Source organism: Oryctolagus cuniculus, chromosome 8 (assembly GCF_051225735.1).
Source record: "Oryctolagus cuniculus isolate XC-2025 breed Fujian yellow rabbit chromosome 8, ASM5122573v1, whole genome shotgun sequence".
Lineage (NCBI taxonomy): Eukaryota > Metazoa > Chordata > Mammalia > Lagomorpha > Leporidae > Oryctolagus > Oryctolagus cuniculus.
The window spans coordinates 132,371,852-132,385,083 of record NC_142874.1 but is presented as its reverse complement, the minus strand read 5'-3'; the positions used below and the strand labels follow the sequence as shown (position 1 = coordinate 132,385,083).

The following is a 13,232-nucleotide window of genomic DNA, read 5'->3' as shown; positions in this document are numbered from 1 at the left end:
GAGAAAGAGTAATCATCAAATTCCATCTTCTACTCTTTTGTTACTGTTTTTGAAGCCCTGACTGGAATTGTAACCCTACATTTGTAGAACTAGAGCTAGTTTCAAAAACAGTAATTACATTCATTTCAAATAGTGCATGAGGTATAAATGAAGGTAACGGACACTAAAAAAGGGACTGCTGTTTAAGTAGTGATTCTTTTTATTTTAACAGGAAGCAGGTCTTTAATTCCAAGGCTAAAGAGCAATGTGCATGTTGTTTAGCAATCTAGTTTTGTGTTCGTTTTGTTTCACAAATGTTTGTGATTTTGGTGTCAATAGCAAGTAGATCCCCAGTTGTCACTGCATGTCACTCATTATGGCTCCAGACCAGTAACTAAGTCTGAACTGCACTAATAGTTGGGGAAGCAACCTACAAAAGCCACGTGGCTGAGCTATAACTGCCATTGTTTGATAATACCTCACTGTGCTCCAAGGGAATTTTCAACCATTGGGGCAGCTTCTTCCACATAGAAGAAATTCATGAACAATGAAATCAATGTTAGAACTTCTTAATTAGAAGTTTCATTGACCAAATTCGCTTCCTCTGGCAACCACTAACCTGTTCTCCATTTCTGTAACTTTGACATTTCAGGAATGTTATACAGATGAATGGACGTGCATTCTATGTGACCTTTGGGGATTAGTTTTTCTCAGTATGTCTCTAGAGATTTCTTCAGGTTTTCATGTGTAGCTATAGTTTGCTCTTTCAACTGCTGAGCAGTGTTCCACAGTACAGATAGTCTGTGGACTGCGTGGGCATCCACCTGTTGAAGGAAATTTGGATTGTTTTCAGTTTAGGGCAATTGTAATTGCAGCCACCATGAACATTCAAGTACAGGTTGTAGTGGGTACATAACTCTTCATTTCTCTGGAATAAATGCCCAAAAATACAGTTGCTGGGTGGTACAGTAATAGCAGGTTTAGTTTGATGAAAGATAATTTCCATAGTGGCTGTACTAGTTTATATTCCCACAGCCAATGTATGAGTGATCCAGTTTCTTGGTATCCTTGCTAGTTGTTAGTTAATGCTGCCAGCAGTCTATTTTAAGTGTATAGTGATAATTCATTGTGGCTTTAACCTGTATTCCCCTGAGGCAATTGGCAGTTCTTTTCATGATCTTATATCCTCTTCATAAAACATCTGTGTATGCCTTTGGACCATTTTCTAATTGGATTTTCTTTGTTTTTAGTCTTGATTTCTGAAAGCTCTTTCTATATTACAGACACCACTAATTTATTAGATAAAAAATATTTGTTGATTTATTTTCTCCTGGCCTATAGCTTGTATTTTCATTCTGTAATATGTGTTTAAATTAATATATATCTGTGTGTTCAACCTGACTATCCTCATACAATTTGCATTTCCCGTTCCTTAGTCATTTTTCCTTAATCATATTACATAAATTCTGTCTTTCGTTTTCATACATAGCTGAATTATATTTAATAAAACTCTTCCTTTGGTCTTTAACTTCTTAGATGTATGACTTTCGATGGTGGGAGGTTGCATTAGAAACTAAGAACATCTGTTCACATACATAAAAAAAGAATTTCACTTTGTTATTCTGCTGTGCCCAAATCCATACAACCAGCTGGAAAATGGAAAATGGAATATGTGTGTATTGTCTGATATGATAAAGTTAATATTTAAAAATAATATCCATATGATTTTTATCAACTTATAATATCACAATATTAGTATACTGATTATGGTGTACTAACAAGTGTGATTATGTTTAAGTTTATTTCAATTTGAATGATTCTTTATAGAATTTAAGAAATGTCAAATTTTTCTGTTGTGTCTACAACTGCTCTCCAAATGAGTATATTATTATAAATGTTGTCTTTTATTATTTTTTACCTCCATTGAAAACAACCCAGTGGTTTCTGTGAATGAGGGAATGTTTTGTTTAATTTTTAGCCTTTCTTTGACTGTTTTAAACCTGTTTCTTGGCTTTTATGTTTTGTTTATATGGATGACTGGATTTTGTGTTTTCTTTATTTTTATTTTTAGCAAGCATGGGAATATATTCTTGCATACACCTTGGGAAAGAGAACACCTAAATGTGGCTTAGTCAACATTGTAAATCATCTTTCCCACTGACTGAGATATGTGCATTGTTGGAAACGTGTGCTCTCGTGGCATATTTTTTAGTCTAATTAGCTGCTGCCTGTAATCAGGACTGTATCAAGTGTTATCATTCTAAATGTTTCCTTTCTTTTTTTCAAACACATTGGCCTGATTGACCTTTTTTTTTTTTTTTCTCTGTCTTTCTCTGGGGCTGCTCCAGGAGCCATGGCTAATCATCTTATAAGCAATGCTCTGCTTCGTCCGCATGGTACTAACAATCCCTATAATACATTGCTTGGGGAACCGGCGGTCTGTAACAACCCTTCTGTCAGCATGTACAACGCACAAGGTGTGCTGGAGTTTATCTTAATTGTTTCAAGTGAGAGTCCCATCTTATGTAGCTTTTCTGGGCACATTCTGCTTTTCTTTGTCCTGCCTTTTCTTTGTTTTGGAAGCAGACACACAGACTCCTTTCACATTCCACCCCTCTTGGCACTTTTATTTTCCATTTTCCTTAGGTTTTCCTTAGTAAGCAATGGGTTCCTTCAGGTAAACAAATGTTTGACTCATCACTATGTGTTTGTTTCTCTGTAATGTTATAAAATGTACTGTGGTTTGTCAGTATTTTTCTTGTTGTTCATTTATTTCTGTATTAAATGCCTGTGTATTTATTTTGAGAAGTGAGATCTTTGCCTAAGGTAAGTGAGATAAGGAAGACTTGATTCAGTAGTCTTATTGTTCTAAGGTCAAGAACATAAATCTTATTGTTTTACCATGATCTACAGTCTGGACACAAACCATAAGCACTGATGAAAGCATTTAGATCAACTCTCGGGAAAGTGACAGTTGAAACCCAGCGGTGGTGGAAGGCGCACTGAACTGGACAGTAGCAGCTCCTGGTTCTCCCTTAGCTCTACCATCCAGGGGCTGGCGCAGACAGGCCACAGAATTGCTTTATCCACTGCACCTACATGTTAAAAACAAGGCTTTTGAATATGGTTCCTCTGTATATCCTCCAGCTTGAAAATCATACAGAAGTTTAATTGTTTCTCAAACAAGTCAGCATAGATCTCTTATAGTATAAGCTCTTGGAATGCTTTTTGCCATCTGTAAGGATAAAGCTTTGTTAGATGCATGAGAAATATAAAAAACATTTTATATATAAAGTGACCACAGGAAAAACAAATTCACAAAAAAGTTTCATGAAAGAAAAATCCTTCTCAGTGATCTACATACTTAAAATTATATTTGAGGGAAAAATTCCCTATCATAGACTTCCAAGGTTCTTCTTCACGTTGAATGTGATATTTAAATTTAATTTTCCCAGATAATTTTGACAAAAAGTGTGCAGTATTTTCTGTGAGGATCTTTAGTTTTATTTTTCTGACAGAGGTAAAAGATTAGTGGCATGAATGCATAAAAATTGAGTGAATGAGCCACTGCAGAAAAGCCTGTTTGCCCACATGGCTACTAAGGCTCAGACTGCCTGGGATCCCTAACATGGAATCTGACCAGATATAAAGGATGATTTAAAACTACTTCCAGATTTTTAGAGTCATTGATAAAAAGAAGTGATGTGAGGAGTATTTTTAATTTTTCTTCAGAAAGCTTTTATTTAATGAATATAATTTTCATAGGAACAGCTTTAGGAATATAGTGGTTCTTTCCCCCATACCCGCCCTCCCACCCGCACTCCTGTCCCACCTCCTACTCCCTTTCTCATCCCATTCTTAATTAAGATTCCTTTTTAATTAACTTTATATACAGAAGACCAACTCTATACTAAGATTTCAACAGTTTGCAACCACCCCCCCCCCCAACTACATACGAAGGCAAAAGTACTGTTTGAAAACAAGTTGTATAGTCAGTTATAATAGTATAACTCATTAAGGACAGAGGTCCTACATGGGGAATAAGTCCACAGTGACTCCTGTTGTTGATTTAACAATTAACATTCATTTAATGACATCAGTGATCAACCAAGGCTCTTGACATGAGCTGCCAAGGCTATGGAGCCCTTTTGAGTCCACAGATTCTGTCAGTGTTTACTCAGGGCCATAAGCAAAGTGGATGTTCTCTCCTCCATTTGGAGAAAGGTACATCCTTCTTTGATGACCCCTTCTTTCCACTGGGGTCTCACAGAGATCCCCCAAGTAAAATATTTTCTGCCACAGCATCTAGGCTTTCCATGCCTGAAATGCTCTCATGGGCTTTTCAGCCAGATCGGAATGCCTTAAGGGCTGATTCTGAGGTCAGAGTGCTGTTTAGGACATTTGTCATTCTGAGTCTGCTGTGTGGACTGCTTCCCACGCTGGATCACTCTCTCCTTTTTAATTCTATCTATTGTTATTACCAGACACTTGGTCTTATTTATGTGATCCCTTTGACACTTAATCCTATCTATATGATCAACTGCACACTTAATATGATCACTTTAACACGTAAGATGGCAAAAGATGTTTGTCACCATGATAAAACTCAGCAAACTTAATTTCATCAAGTTCCTACATGTCTCAGAATCACAGATTTAGAATCCCAAGGAAGGACAGAGCTCATCAAGCCCTCTTTATGTCACTGCTGTCTATAACTTGTGCTGAAGAATTTCCTTGAGTGGGGCCCTGTCTACTTCAAAGTTGGTGGAAAAATTGTATTAAAAGATAAGTTTATTGTGGTGTAAAAAAAATTGAAAGTCATACTTTTTATGACATATTTCCATGAACTTTCTTAAGTTCCCCTCATATTCTATTGCCTAAATGCTCTATTTGTTAGAGAGAGAAAGAGATAGAGATAGAGAAGGAGAGAGAGAGGGGGGAGAAAGAGATTCCCTTTGCCTTCTCCTTAGCCGAAATTTTCCTCTGGCCATGATGCCCTATAAAGCAAAGGAAGGCCCAGAGCATTCTCCTGTTTTCCGTGGCAGACCCTTAGATGCACGAAAGTAGCTCCCCTGCCTTCCTTGAGTCTTTCATTTCCTTAATAAAACAGACTCACTAATATGGGGCACTTTCTGGTCTTTCTTCACAGCGACCCCTTCTAAATTGTCCCTCATTTGTCAGTGTCCCTATTTCATTATAGCACTCAATGAATTGTACGTTACACAATGCACCAGATGAGGTTTGGCAGAACAATTTAGTAGGCCTTATAAATACTTGTTTTGTTCTTTCTTTATTGTCCTTAAGTGACAGGTAATTGCATCATTATAAACATTTTTAAATGTACTGATATATTAGTAAAGTTTGAATGATGTTAAATGAAGACTTGTATCATGCCTGCAAGTTAAATATATTCTACATTATTTCTATTATACTCAAGAATCTTTGGTAATTATTTAAAAAAAAGTCATAAATTTGGATCACATTTTGTTTACCTTTTTTGGTTATGCAGGTATAATTGATAATGTCTCATAAAATGCAGAAGTAAAACTATTACTAATCAGTGTGGTTTCCCTAATTCAGTATTGGCCTTGCCTTCTTATTTCATTTTTACTGATATCCTAAAGTAGGAAATTTTTCAAAGCATGGACTACTTCTCCAAGAGCTACCAAATTGAAATCTCACATGAAGAATTTAAAACAATATTACACCTACACAAAGTTTTATTGCCTTAGAATCCATTACTGGTTAGTACTGTTAAGATTACCAATAAATTGGCCGGTGCCACGGCTCACTAAGCTAATCCTCCGCCTTTTGGCGCCAGCACACCAGGTTCTAGTCCCGGTCGGGGCGCCAGATTCTGTCCCGGTTGCCCCTCTTCCAGGCCAGCTCTCTGCTATGGCCCGGGAGTGCAGTGGAGGATGGCCTGCACCCCATGGGAGACCAGGAGAAGCACCTGGCTCCTGCCATCGGATCAGCGCGATGCGCCGGCTGCAGCGTGCCGGCCGTGGTGGCCATTGGAGGGTGAACCAATGGCAAAGGAAGACCTTTCTCTCTCTCTCTCTCTCTCACTGTCCACTCTGTCAAAAAAAAAAAAAAAAAAAAAAAAAAAAAGGATTACCAGTAAATGCACAGAGGAAACTCCTGACTGTATTTGTCTTTTATTCCACTAAATTCAATAAATTCTAACATTTCTTAAAAACAAAAGTAAATAATTTTATTAATGCTTTCAGAATCAGTGGTGGGATTGTTCAGCTATTTTATGTTTTAATATTTCTATGCTATTAAGAAATTATCATAGTACTTAAACTAATTCTTTTTTACCACTGACCAAAAATAAATTTTGGTGATTGTCATATTGCTACTAATCTTATGCTTTCAGATGAACGCACTTACATTCTTACTGGCAAGGTGAAATCTTACATGAAATATAGGTGGCTCGGTATGTACTGGAGTGGTTTATGTTGAATTCCACTTAGCTCTGTTCTTTGATCCTCTGATGCAGTCCCACCAACTTTCAGATTTAAGGAATCCATTCTTGTCTTATTTAAAATCCAGAAAGATGTGTTTATAGTGTTACTAAAGCATACAGAGTTGTAAATAAAGATGAATAATATACTTGCATTATATCAAATTCAGAGTCCACCTGTGGACATATTTGAAACTCCATGCATTAGCATTTCTGGACCACTGTCTTCTTGACAGTATTAGCAATTGAATTTTTGTAAAGATAAATCACATTATAGAAAAACCTGTCAACAAAACATAATATAGAGGAGGAAGTCATGATTTTCCTAAAACAATTTACATTATAAAGTAATTTAATTCCATGCTAAAACTTTAAAGAAGGACATCCATGATAGGGCAGGTTACAGTGATGAATACATTATGGTTGGTAAGAATACAAGGTCCTGTTATAAAGCATGCAAATTAATACTCAACCATGGCTTTCAAAGCCTAAGGCAGACGTGCAGAGAAAATGGCAGTGAACGGGGGTGGAGCGAGACTGGACCGTTCCCTTTCGGACCCCAGCTCTGCTCTGTTTGCAGAGCGGCCTTAGAGGAGGCTCCGCCTTTCTTGGCTGTGGTTTTCTCATCTCTGAAAAGCAGAACTGAAGTCCGATGGACTCTCATATGCTTTCCAGTTCTAAAATTCTCTCACTTAAGGAATAAGCCATGATGAGCCTCCAAGCATGTGCATCTGTGGACATACTGGCTTGGCTGTTTAGGAAAGCCGTTCTGAAACTTTTAAAAAGAGTGCCTCTGCATTTCGAAACACTGTTGTCTTTTCACTGAGAACAAATCACGCCATGAAGAACCTAAACTGTCTTTCTAAAACTGTGGTTAGCTTACAACAAATTGCAACCTCTTACAGCAATCTGGCTCCATGAATTCACTGGTTTTTTTTTTTTTTAATTTTCTTATATTTTAATCTTCCTGTAAACAAAATCAGCAAGAGAAATTCTTCTGATCTGATTAAAATATTTTTTTCTAAGAGAAAAACATTTGCTAGGATTGTTTTAAAGGATCAACTCTCAAAAGGTCTGATTGCGTAAACTTGTGCAATGATCCAGGAGCAAACCCGATATTGATGGTGGTCTTTTCCTGTGCTCACATTCTCTTGATAAAGAATAGTGACTGGATTTAACCATTTTTTCCCTCCATGGTTACACAACTTTTGAATATGAGCTCCAGAAATGACAGCATTGATCAGCTTTCATTTATGAATGATAAGAAACAGTTGTATAGGTGCAATTGGGAGAGAAAAAATGTTTGTGTAGGGAAAGAGAAGGTACATAAGGGACAAAAGGAACACTGTTATGAAAACCTTCAGCTCTGGTTTTCTCTCTGTATACAAGCTAAAGATTTCTTGTACAATTTTACTGAAATAACTTTAAAATTAAATGACATTCTTTAGAAGCAAATCGATATATAATATTGAAATACTGTGGTGGAAATATTCCTGGGTTGTCCTCAAATTTTTGCTGTCTTGTTTTGTGTTATAATCTTAATATAATTGCATATTTGTTTGAAATTTTACCAACTGTAGAAATGCTTATCAAAGACTCATTCTAATAGCATGTGTTAAGGGGGATTTCTTGGTTTTTGACTAACATTTCAGTATTTTTAAGTATGATAAACCATGTAACACAGACTCATGAATTTGGGGGCAGTGGAAATTATTTCCTTTGACTCTTTTTTCTGCATATCATCAATTTGCTTTTTACTCATGTTTCTTCTACTGTCGCTGTAAGCTTACTTGTTGTTTTTTCTTTCCTTTTCTTCATGCTGTCGTTTAGAGCCCTACAGAGAGACAAGTATGGGAGTAAAGCTAAACATTGCATATCAAATGTAATTTTTTTTAGTTCACTTTTATTGCATCACATATAGATGATGTAGTTATTAAAAACAGTTCATCTCACAATTTAAAAACTAAAGAGCCTATGAATCAACTTATATGAATATATGTTAATAGAGATTAGACGCTTCTGTTGTCTGATTCTTTTATTCTGTTACATAATCAACATAGTTGTCAAGTCTCATGTAATGTTTGTGTGAGTTAAATTGTTTTTAAATTAAGCATTTATTTTTGCTAAGTAATTCATAAAGTTTTCCTTTTTATTGATACATGCTGTCATTAAAATGTGTCCCATGCCACATACCCACTTTATTTTCCTGTGGCTGTTTTCAGCCCATACCTAATGCATTGGCAACAGAAATAACATGTGTTTCAATGCATCAGCCACCCAGCCACAACCATCAGCTACCATAGCAGCTTCTGCAACAATATTCACCCATCACATCAAGCCTTTAAAAGGCAGTCCTTTTATTTTTTCTTAACATTGTGGATTTTGTGTATAAGATATCTTTTAACATGAAAATAAACTGCTTCACCCTATGTCTGTGATGGCTGCTTATTAATGCATTTTTCCATTGCTGTTTTTGAAAACTGGGTTACTTGAATAGAGTTTGCATCAGAAGTCCACATACAAATTGACTTGAAACACTTCATTCAAACCACCCTTGAATGGGTTCAGTTTTGATAAATATGACTGCATCACAGATATAGAGTGCATGCTATATTTTCACAAGTTGTATTGAGAAGCTTAATGCAATTCTCCAATTAATTTTTGTGTAAAAACAAAAAAAGAGAAAACTTTCCTTATTTACTGGTATTGATTAAATGTGTGTGTTTTTTTCCTTTTGTGGTTGCATTTGAAGTGATTTATGAAATTATAATAGATTCTTGAATTGCTCTTTATTCAAGGGAATGCAAAATCCTTGAAGAAATATAAGGTCAAATTTATTTCAGTGTAGCTGTTTGTTATCAAAATAAAATGTTTGTCTTCTTTTAAAAGCAAAGTTTAGTTTTCACACAAAGTCATCGCACATTATAGAATGGTGACTTTAACACTGACACTATGTTTTTAGAAATCGGGGCTACAGTCTCTTTACTATTACCTAATGACCCTAAATAATCACAAGATAATATATGATAATAATCAAAGTGCCCATCACAGGAAAAAAATTACAAAGAAATCCAAATACTCTTGAAAGTTCCCATATGTAAATTGTTTATTTATTTGACTATTATTTTAACATAATCCTTTCGTGGTTTCGTGTACAGAGATTATTTTTAATTTACTTTTGACCATCACATTGAAAGTACCACACAGGAATTATGTTAATATTATAGTTATTTCAATGATAAGACAACATAGCAAATTAAAGGGAATGAATTAATTGACTTTGATGTCTATAAATTGAAAGCTGTTGGTGACCACATCAGAATTTTGCATTTTTTTCGCCCAAATTCTCATCAATTATTCTTCAGATAACGTCAGGCGATGTTTGTGTGGAAACTGAAAATGTAGAGTTTGCAGTTTTATTCCTTTAAAGAAGTACTTGTTTCCCACTGACACGATTCTCGCTGTCCGATTATAGCCCTGTTATAGACAACGTAAATCCAGCAGTGTCTGCTGCTCCCCCGGGCTGGCAGCTTGCAGGGTTGGTAGTGGCTGGGCTTGCTCGTGTGTGGGGGGTGTGTGTGTGTGTGTGTGTGTGTGGGGTGGGGCGGCGTCCGGATCGCCGAGTCACAGCGTCTTGTCGTCTCTTTCAGAGGGGCTTCTGAACAATGCCAGGGATACAAGTGTCATGGATACTCTACCACTGAATGGTAACCATGGCAACAGCTACAGCATCGCCGGCGGCGAGTACCTGAGCAACTGCGTGCAAATCCTAGACCGCGGCTACCACCCCAACGAGACCGCCCTCGAGAAAAAGATCCTGAAGGAACTCACCTCCAGCTACATCCCTTCCTACCTGAACAGCCACGAGCGCTCCAGCGACCAGAACCGGAACCTGATGAACAAGCTGGTGAACAACCTCGGCGGCGGCGGCGGCGGCGGCGGCGAGGACGACGCCGCGTCCTACACCCACGACGACAGCCTGGGCCTGGAGCTCATCCACGAGGAGTCCGACGCCCCCCTGCTGCCCCCCAGGGTGTACGCGGCGGCCGACAGCCACGCGCCGCACCACCACTACGGCCGGCGGCGCCTCCCGCAGGACCAGAGCGACAGCTTCTTCCCGCTGCTGACTGGCGAGCACGCGGAGGAGCCGCCGGCGTCGCCGCCGCGCAGGGACTCGGTCTACACCAGCATGCCGGCGCTGGCGGCCGACGGCGTGGCCGCGGGCACGCAGCCCGAGCCGCCCGCCGCGCGGGCCGGCGGCGGCGACGCCGACGACGTGTACTACAAGAGCATGCCGAACCTGGGCTCCCGCAGCCACGTGCACCAGCTGCACACCTACTACCAGCTGGGGCGCGGCAGCAGCGACGGCTTCATCGTGCCCCCCGCGCGGGAGGGCAGCTCCCCGGACGGCGGCGCCAAGGGGCCCCCCGCGCACCTGGTCACCAGCCTCTAGGGGGCGCCACCCCGCCGCGTGGACCGGTCCCACTTGGTAGCCGCAGTGGTCCTCGTGTGTGTCCTCCCAGCCCCGTGCGTGTGTTGCGGTCGAGAGACCCTCGCAGACCCTCTCAGACTTCTCTCTCTTCTTGATCTTTTTATTTCTTTTTATTTCTTTTTTTTTTTAAAGCTGGGGATTTTAGGTCAGCCCAGGGGAGGAAGAGTGACTGCTGCTGACATCGTGCCCTCGCTTCGCGCCCCGTCCCCTCGCCGGGGGAGACTTCATTATGTTAATGAACGAGATGTGGAGACGTGGGGGCGCTCGGGTGGCCTGGTGGCGGCCTGCTGATGTGTGTGGTTCGCCCCTCTGACGCGCTGCGGCTGTCCTGGCCGGGACCTGGTTTTGCAGAGGCCAGAGCGGTGGTGCGGAGTTAGCAGCAGAGCCGCGTCTAGACGGGAGTGTGCTGCACAAACACTGCGTTCGCTGGGCGCGCGTCTGGGGTCCCTGGCAGCGGGCAATGCGCCACAGCGGGAGGAGCTGTGGAGACCAACATAACACCAGAGAATTCGTGATGAGGTGGAGGGGAACTCTAGAATTCTATGCTAAATGCATATTTTATGATTTGCTGTATTAACTGATGATACAACTAATGGCAGAAAAAATTGAGCAATTTCTATGTCATGTACAGATACTAGCATCGCACATATAGTCCGCTTTCTGTTCCTCCAGACTTTCAGTCCTCTTAATGTAGCGGAGAAAAAAAAGAAATTTTTCTTTTTCTTTCGTGCTGGTCTTGCAAGTTTGTCTACCAGTAAGAGAGTAACGTTTCCTTCCCTCCTTTTCTATTCTTTTGTCATTTCCTTTTCCTTTTTTTTTTTTTTTTTGCCTTTTTTCTTTGAAATTTCACCTGGCAAAAACTAAATAAATAAATGAAACTATCACTTTATAAGAATCATTTTCTAGTAATGCAAACAAATTATTTTTTACAAAAAAATAAAATAAATAAAATTAGACTTCCTTCCCTCACTAGATACCTTTATTCAGCCAGAATATTTCCAACAGCATTTTTTTTTTAATTTTTGCAAATTAGAGCAGGAAGAAGTTTTGTGTTTACAGGGCACGTCTGTTGTCATGCAAAGCGTATTTGGCAAGGAGTTGGTCACCAAGACAGTAGCTATGATTCTAGAAGTCAGGAGGTGACTGTAGAACTAGCGGGGCTTCTGCACGTCACGTGGAAATAACGAAACGACAAGCAAAAGGATATCTCATAGACGGTGTAGTGCCGAGTGCTCCGTCTAGTCCTCCCGAGATGGGCACCTGCACTACCAATTTTTAGAGGAAATTCTTTCCCTCACAGTAAGAATTGAAAGGTCAAACTATCTTGAAGTGTTTTTTTTTTTTTAAGTCTTCTGTTTATTAACAGGAAATTTTATTTATTTGACAGGAGATAGAGTAATGTAGGAATACAAGAGGTAAATTAGCAGCACATATAATTTTTTTTTAAATTTATGATCCATTTTGTATGGTCTCAAAGTTGGATGACCTCATTACTAATATTTGTTGTAAAAGTGAATCTTGTTTGCCAACCAATAAACAACTGATTGAGATTTAGAAGATACTGTATTGATGTATGTACTATATGTTTAATTATTATTCTCATTTTTCTCACCTTTCTTGCTTTCTGTTTTCAATATATAAACTTTGCTAATCCTCTGTGGTCCAAATGAGCCATGCAAAAGAAATCGATCTGACTAAATGAATAACCTAAGCACAAAATTATTCCATTTTTGCAGATGAAGTAAAGAAAAATGGGATGGGCATATTTATGTTGGCTGACATAAGATGCATAACTTACTTTCTAGCAGGTTGACAGAGAAGTTACTTTGTGCTTACTTAAAAACCAGCTACAATCATGTTTATTTGAAAAGCCAGATTTCAACCAGATATTTAAATGTCAAATTCTAGAAGGGAGGTTCTATTTTCCCCTCCATTGTAAGCTCCATTTTGATGGAGAAAGCAATTTAATTTCAGTCAGTTCACTAAAGGCTGCAAGAACCGTGGCCACGCAAATATGCTTTTTATAAAGATAGGATGGTGACCTTTGTCTTGTTCAGTAGATAGAGGACGTGGGAGGGGGCAGAGTCCTTCCAAAAAGGCTTTCTAAATCTCCAGTTATTGCAGATCTCTTGCCAATAGTGTGCAGGCATGGGGCCCTTCTTAGGGCAAAAGCTAAAACAAATTTGCCAAATTAGACTTCTGTTCTCTTCTATGTTATATCTTGGGAGTTTCTTTTTTTAAATCTAAATGAAGAGGAAAGGTAATATACAGATGGCCAGTAATCTATACTTTTGA

The 13,232-nt window shown here is 39.0% G+C and overlaps 1 protein-coding gene across 18 annotated transcripts in view; it reads left to right on the top strand.

The window, feature by feature from the left end:
* The window catches only part of ADGRL3 (adhesion G protein-coupled receptor L3), an 868,573-nt gene extending 857,527 nt beyond the window's left edge, over positions 1-11,046 (top strand). For 6 of the 18 annotated variants that reach the window (XM_051819791.3, XM_089302717.1, XM_051819782.3 and 3 more), the window contains 3 exons: positions 2,328-2,456; positions 8,276-8,293; positions 10,096-11,046. In XM_051819791.3, the coding sequence (XP_051675751.3) occupies positions 2,328-2,456; positions 8,276-8,293; positions 10,096-10,898 (950 nt within the window). In that variant the 3' untranslated portion in view covers positions 10,899-11,046. Of the gene's footprint in view, positions 1-2,327; positions 2,457-8,275; positions 8,328-10,095 lie in introns of all 18 variants that reach the window. The other 12 variants (XM_051819792.3, XM_051819789.3, XM_051819788.3 and 9 more) reach the window with 5 other exon arrangements.
* Positions 11,047-13,232: the final 2,186 nt, after the last annotated feature.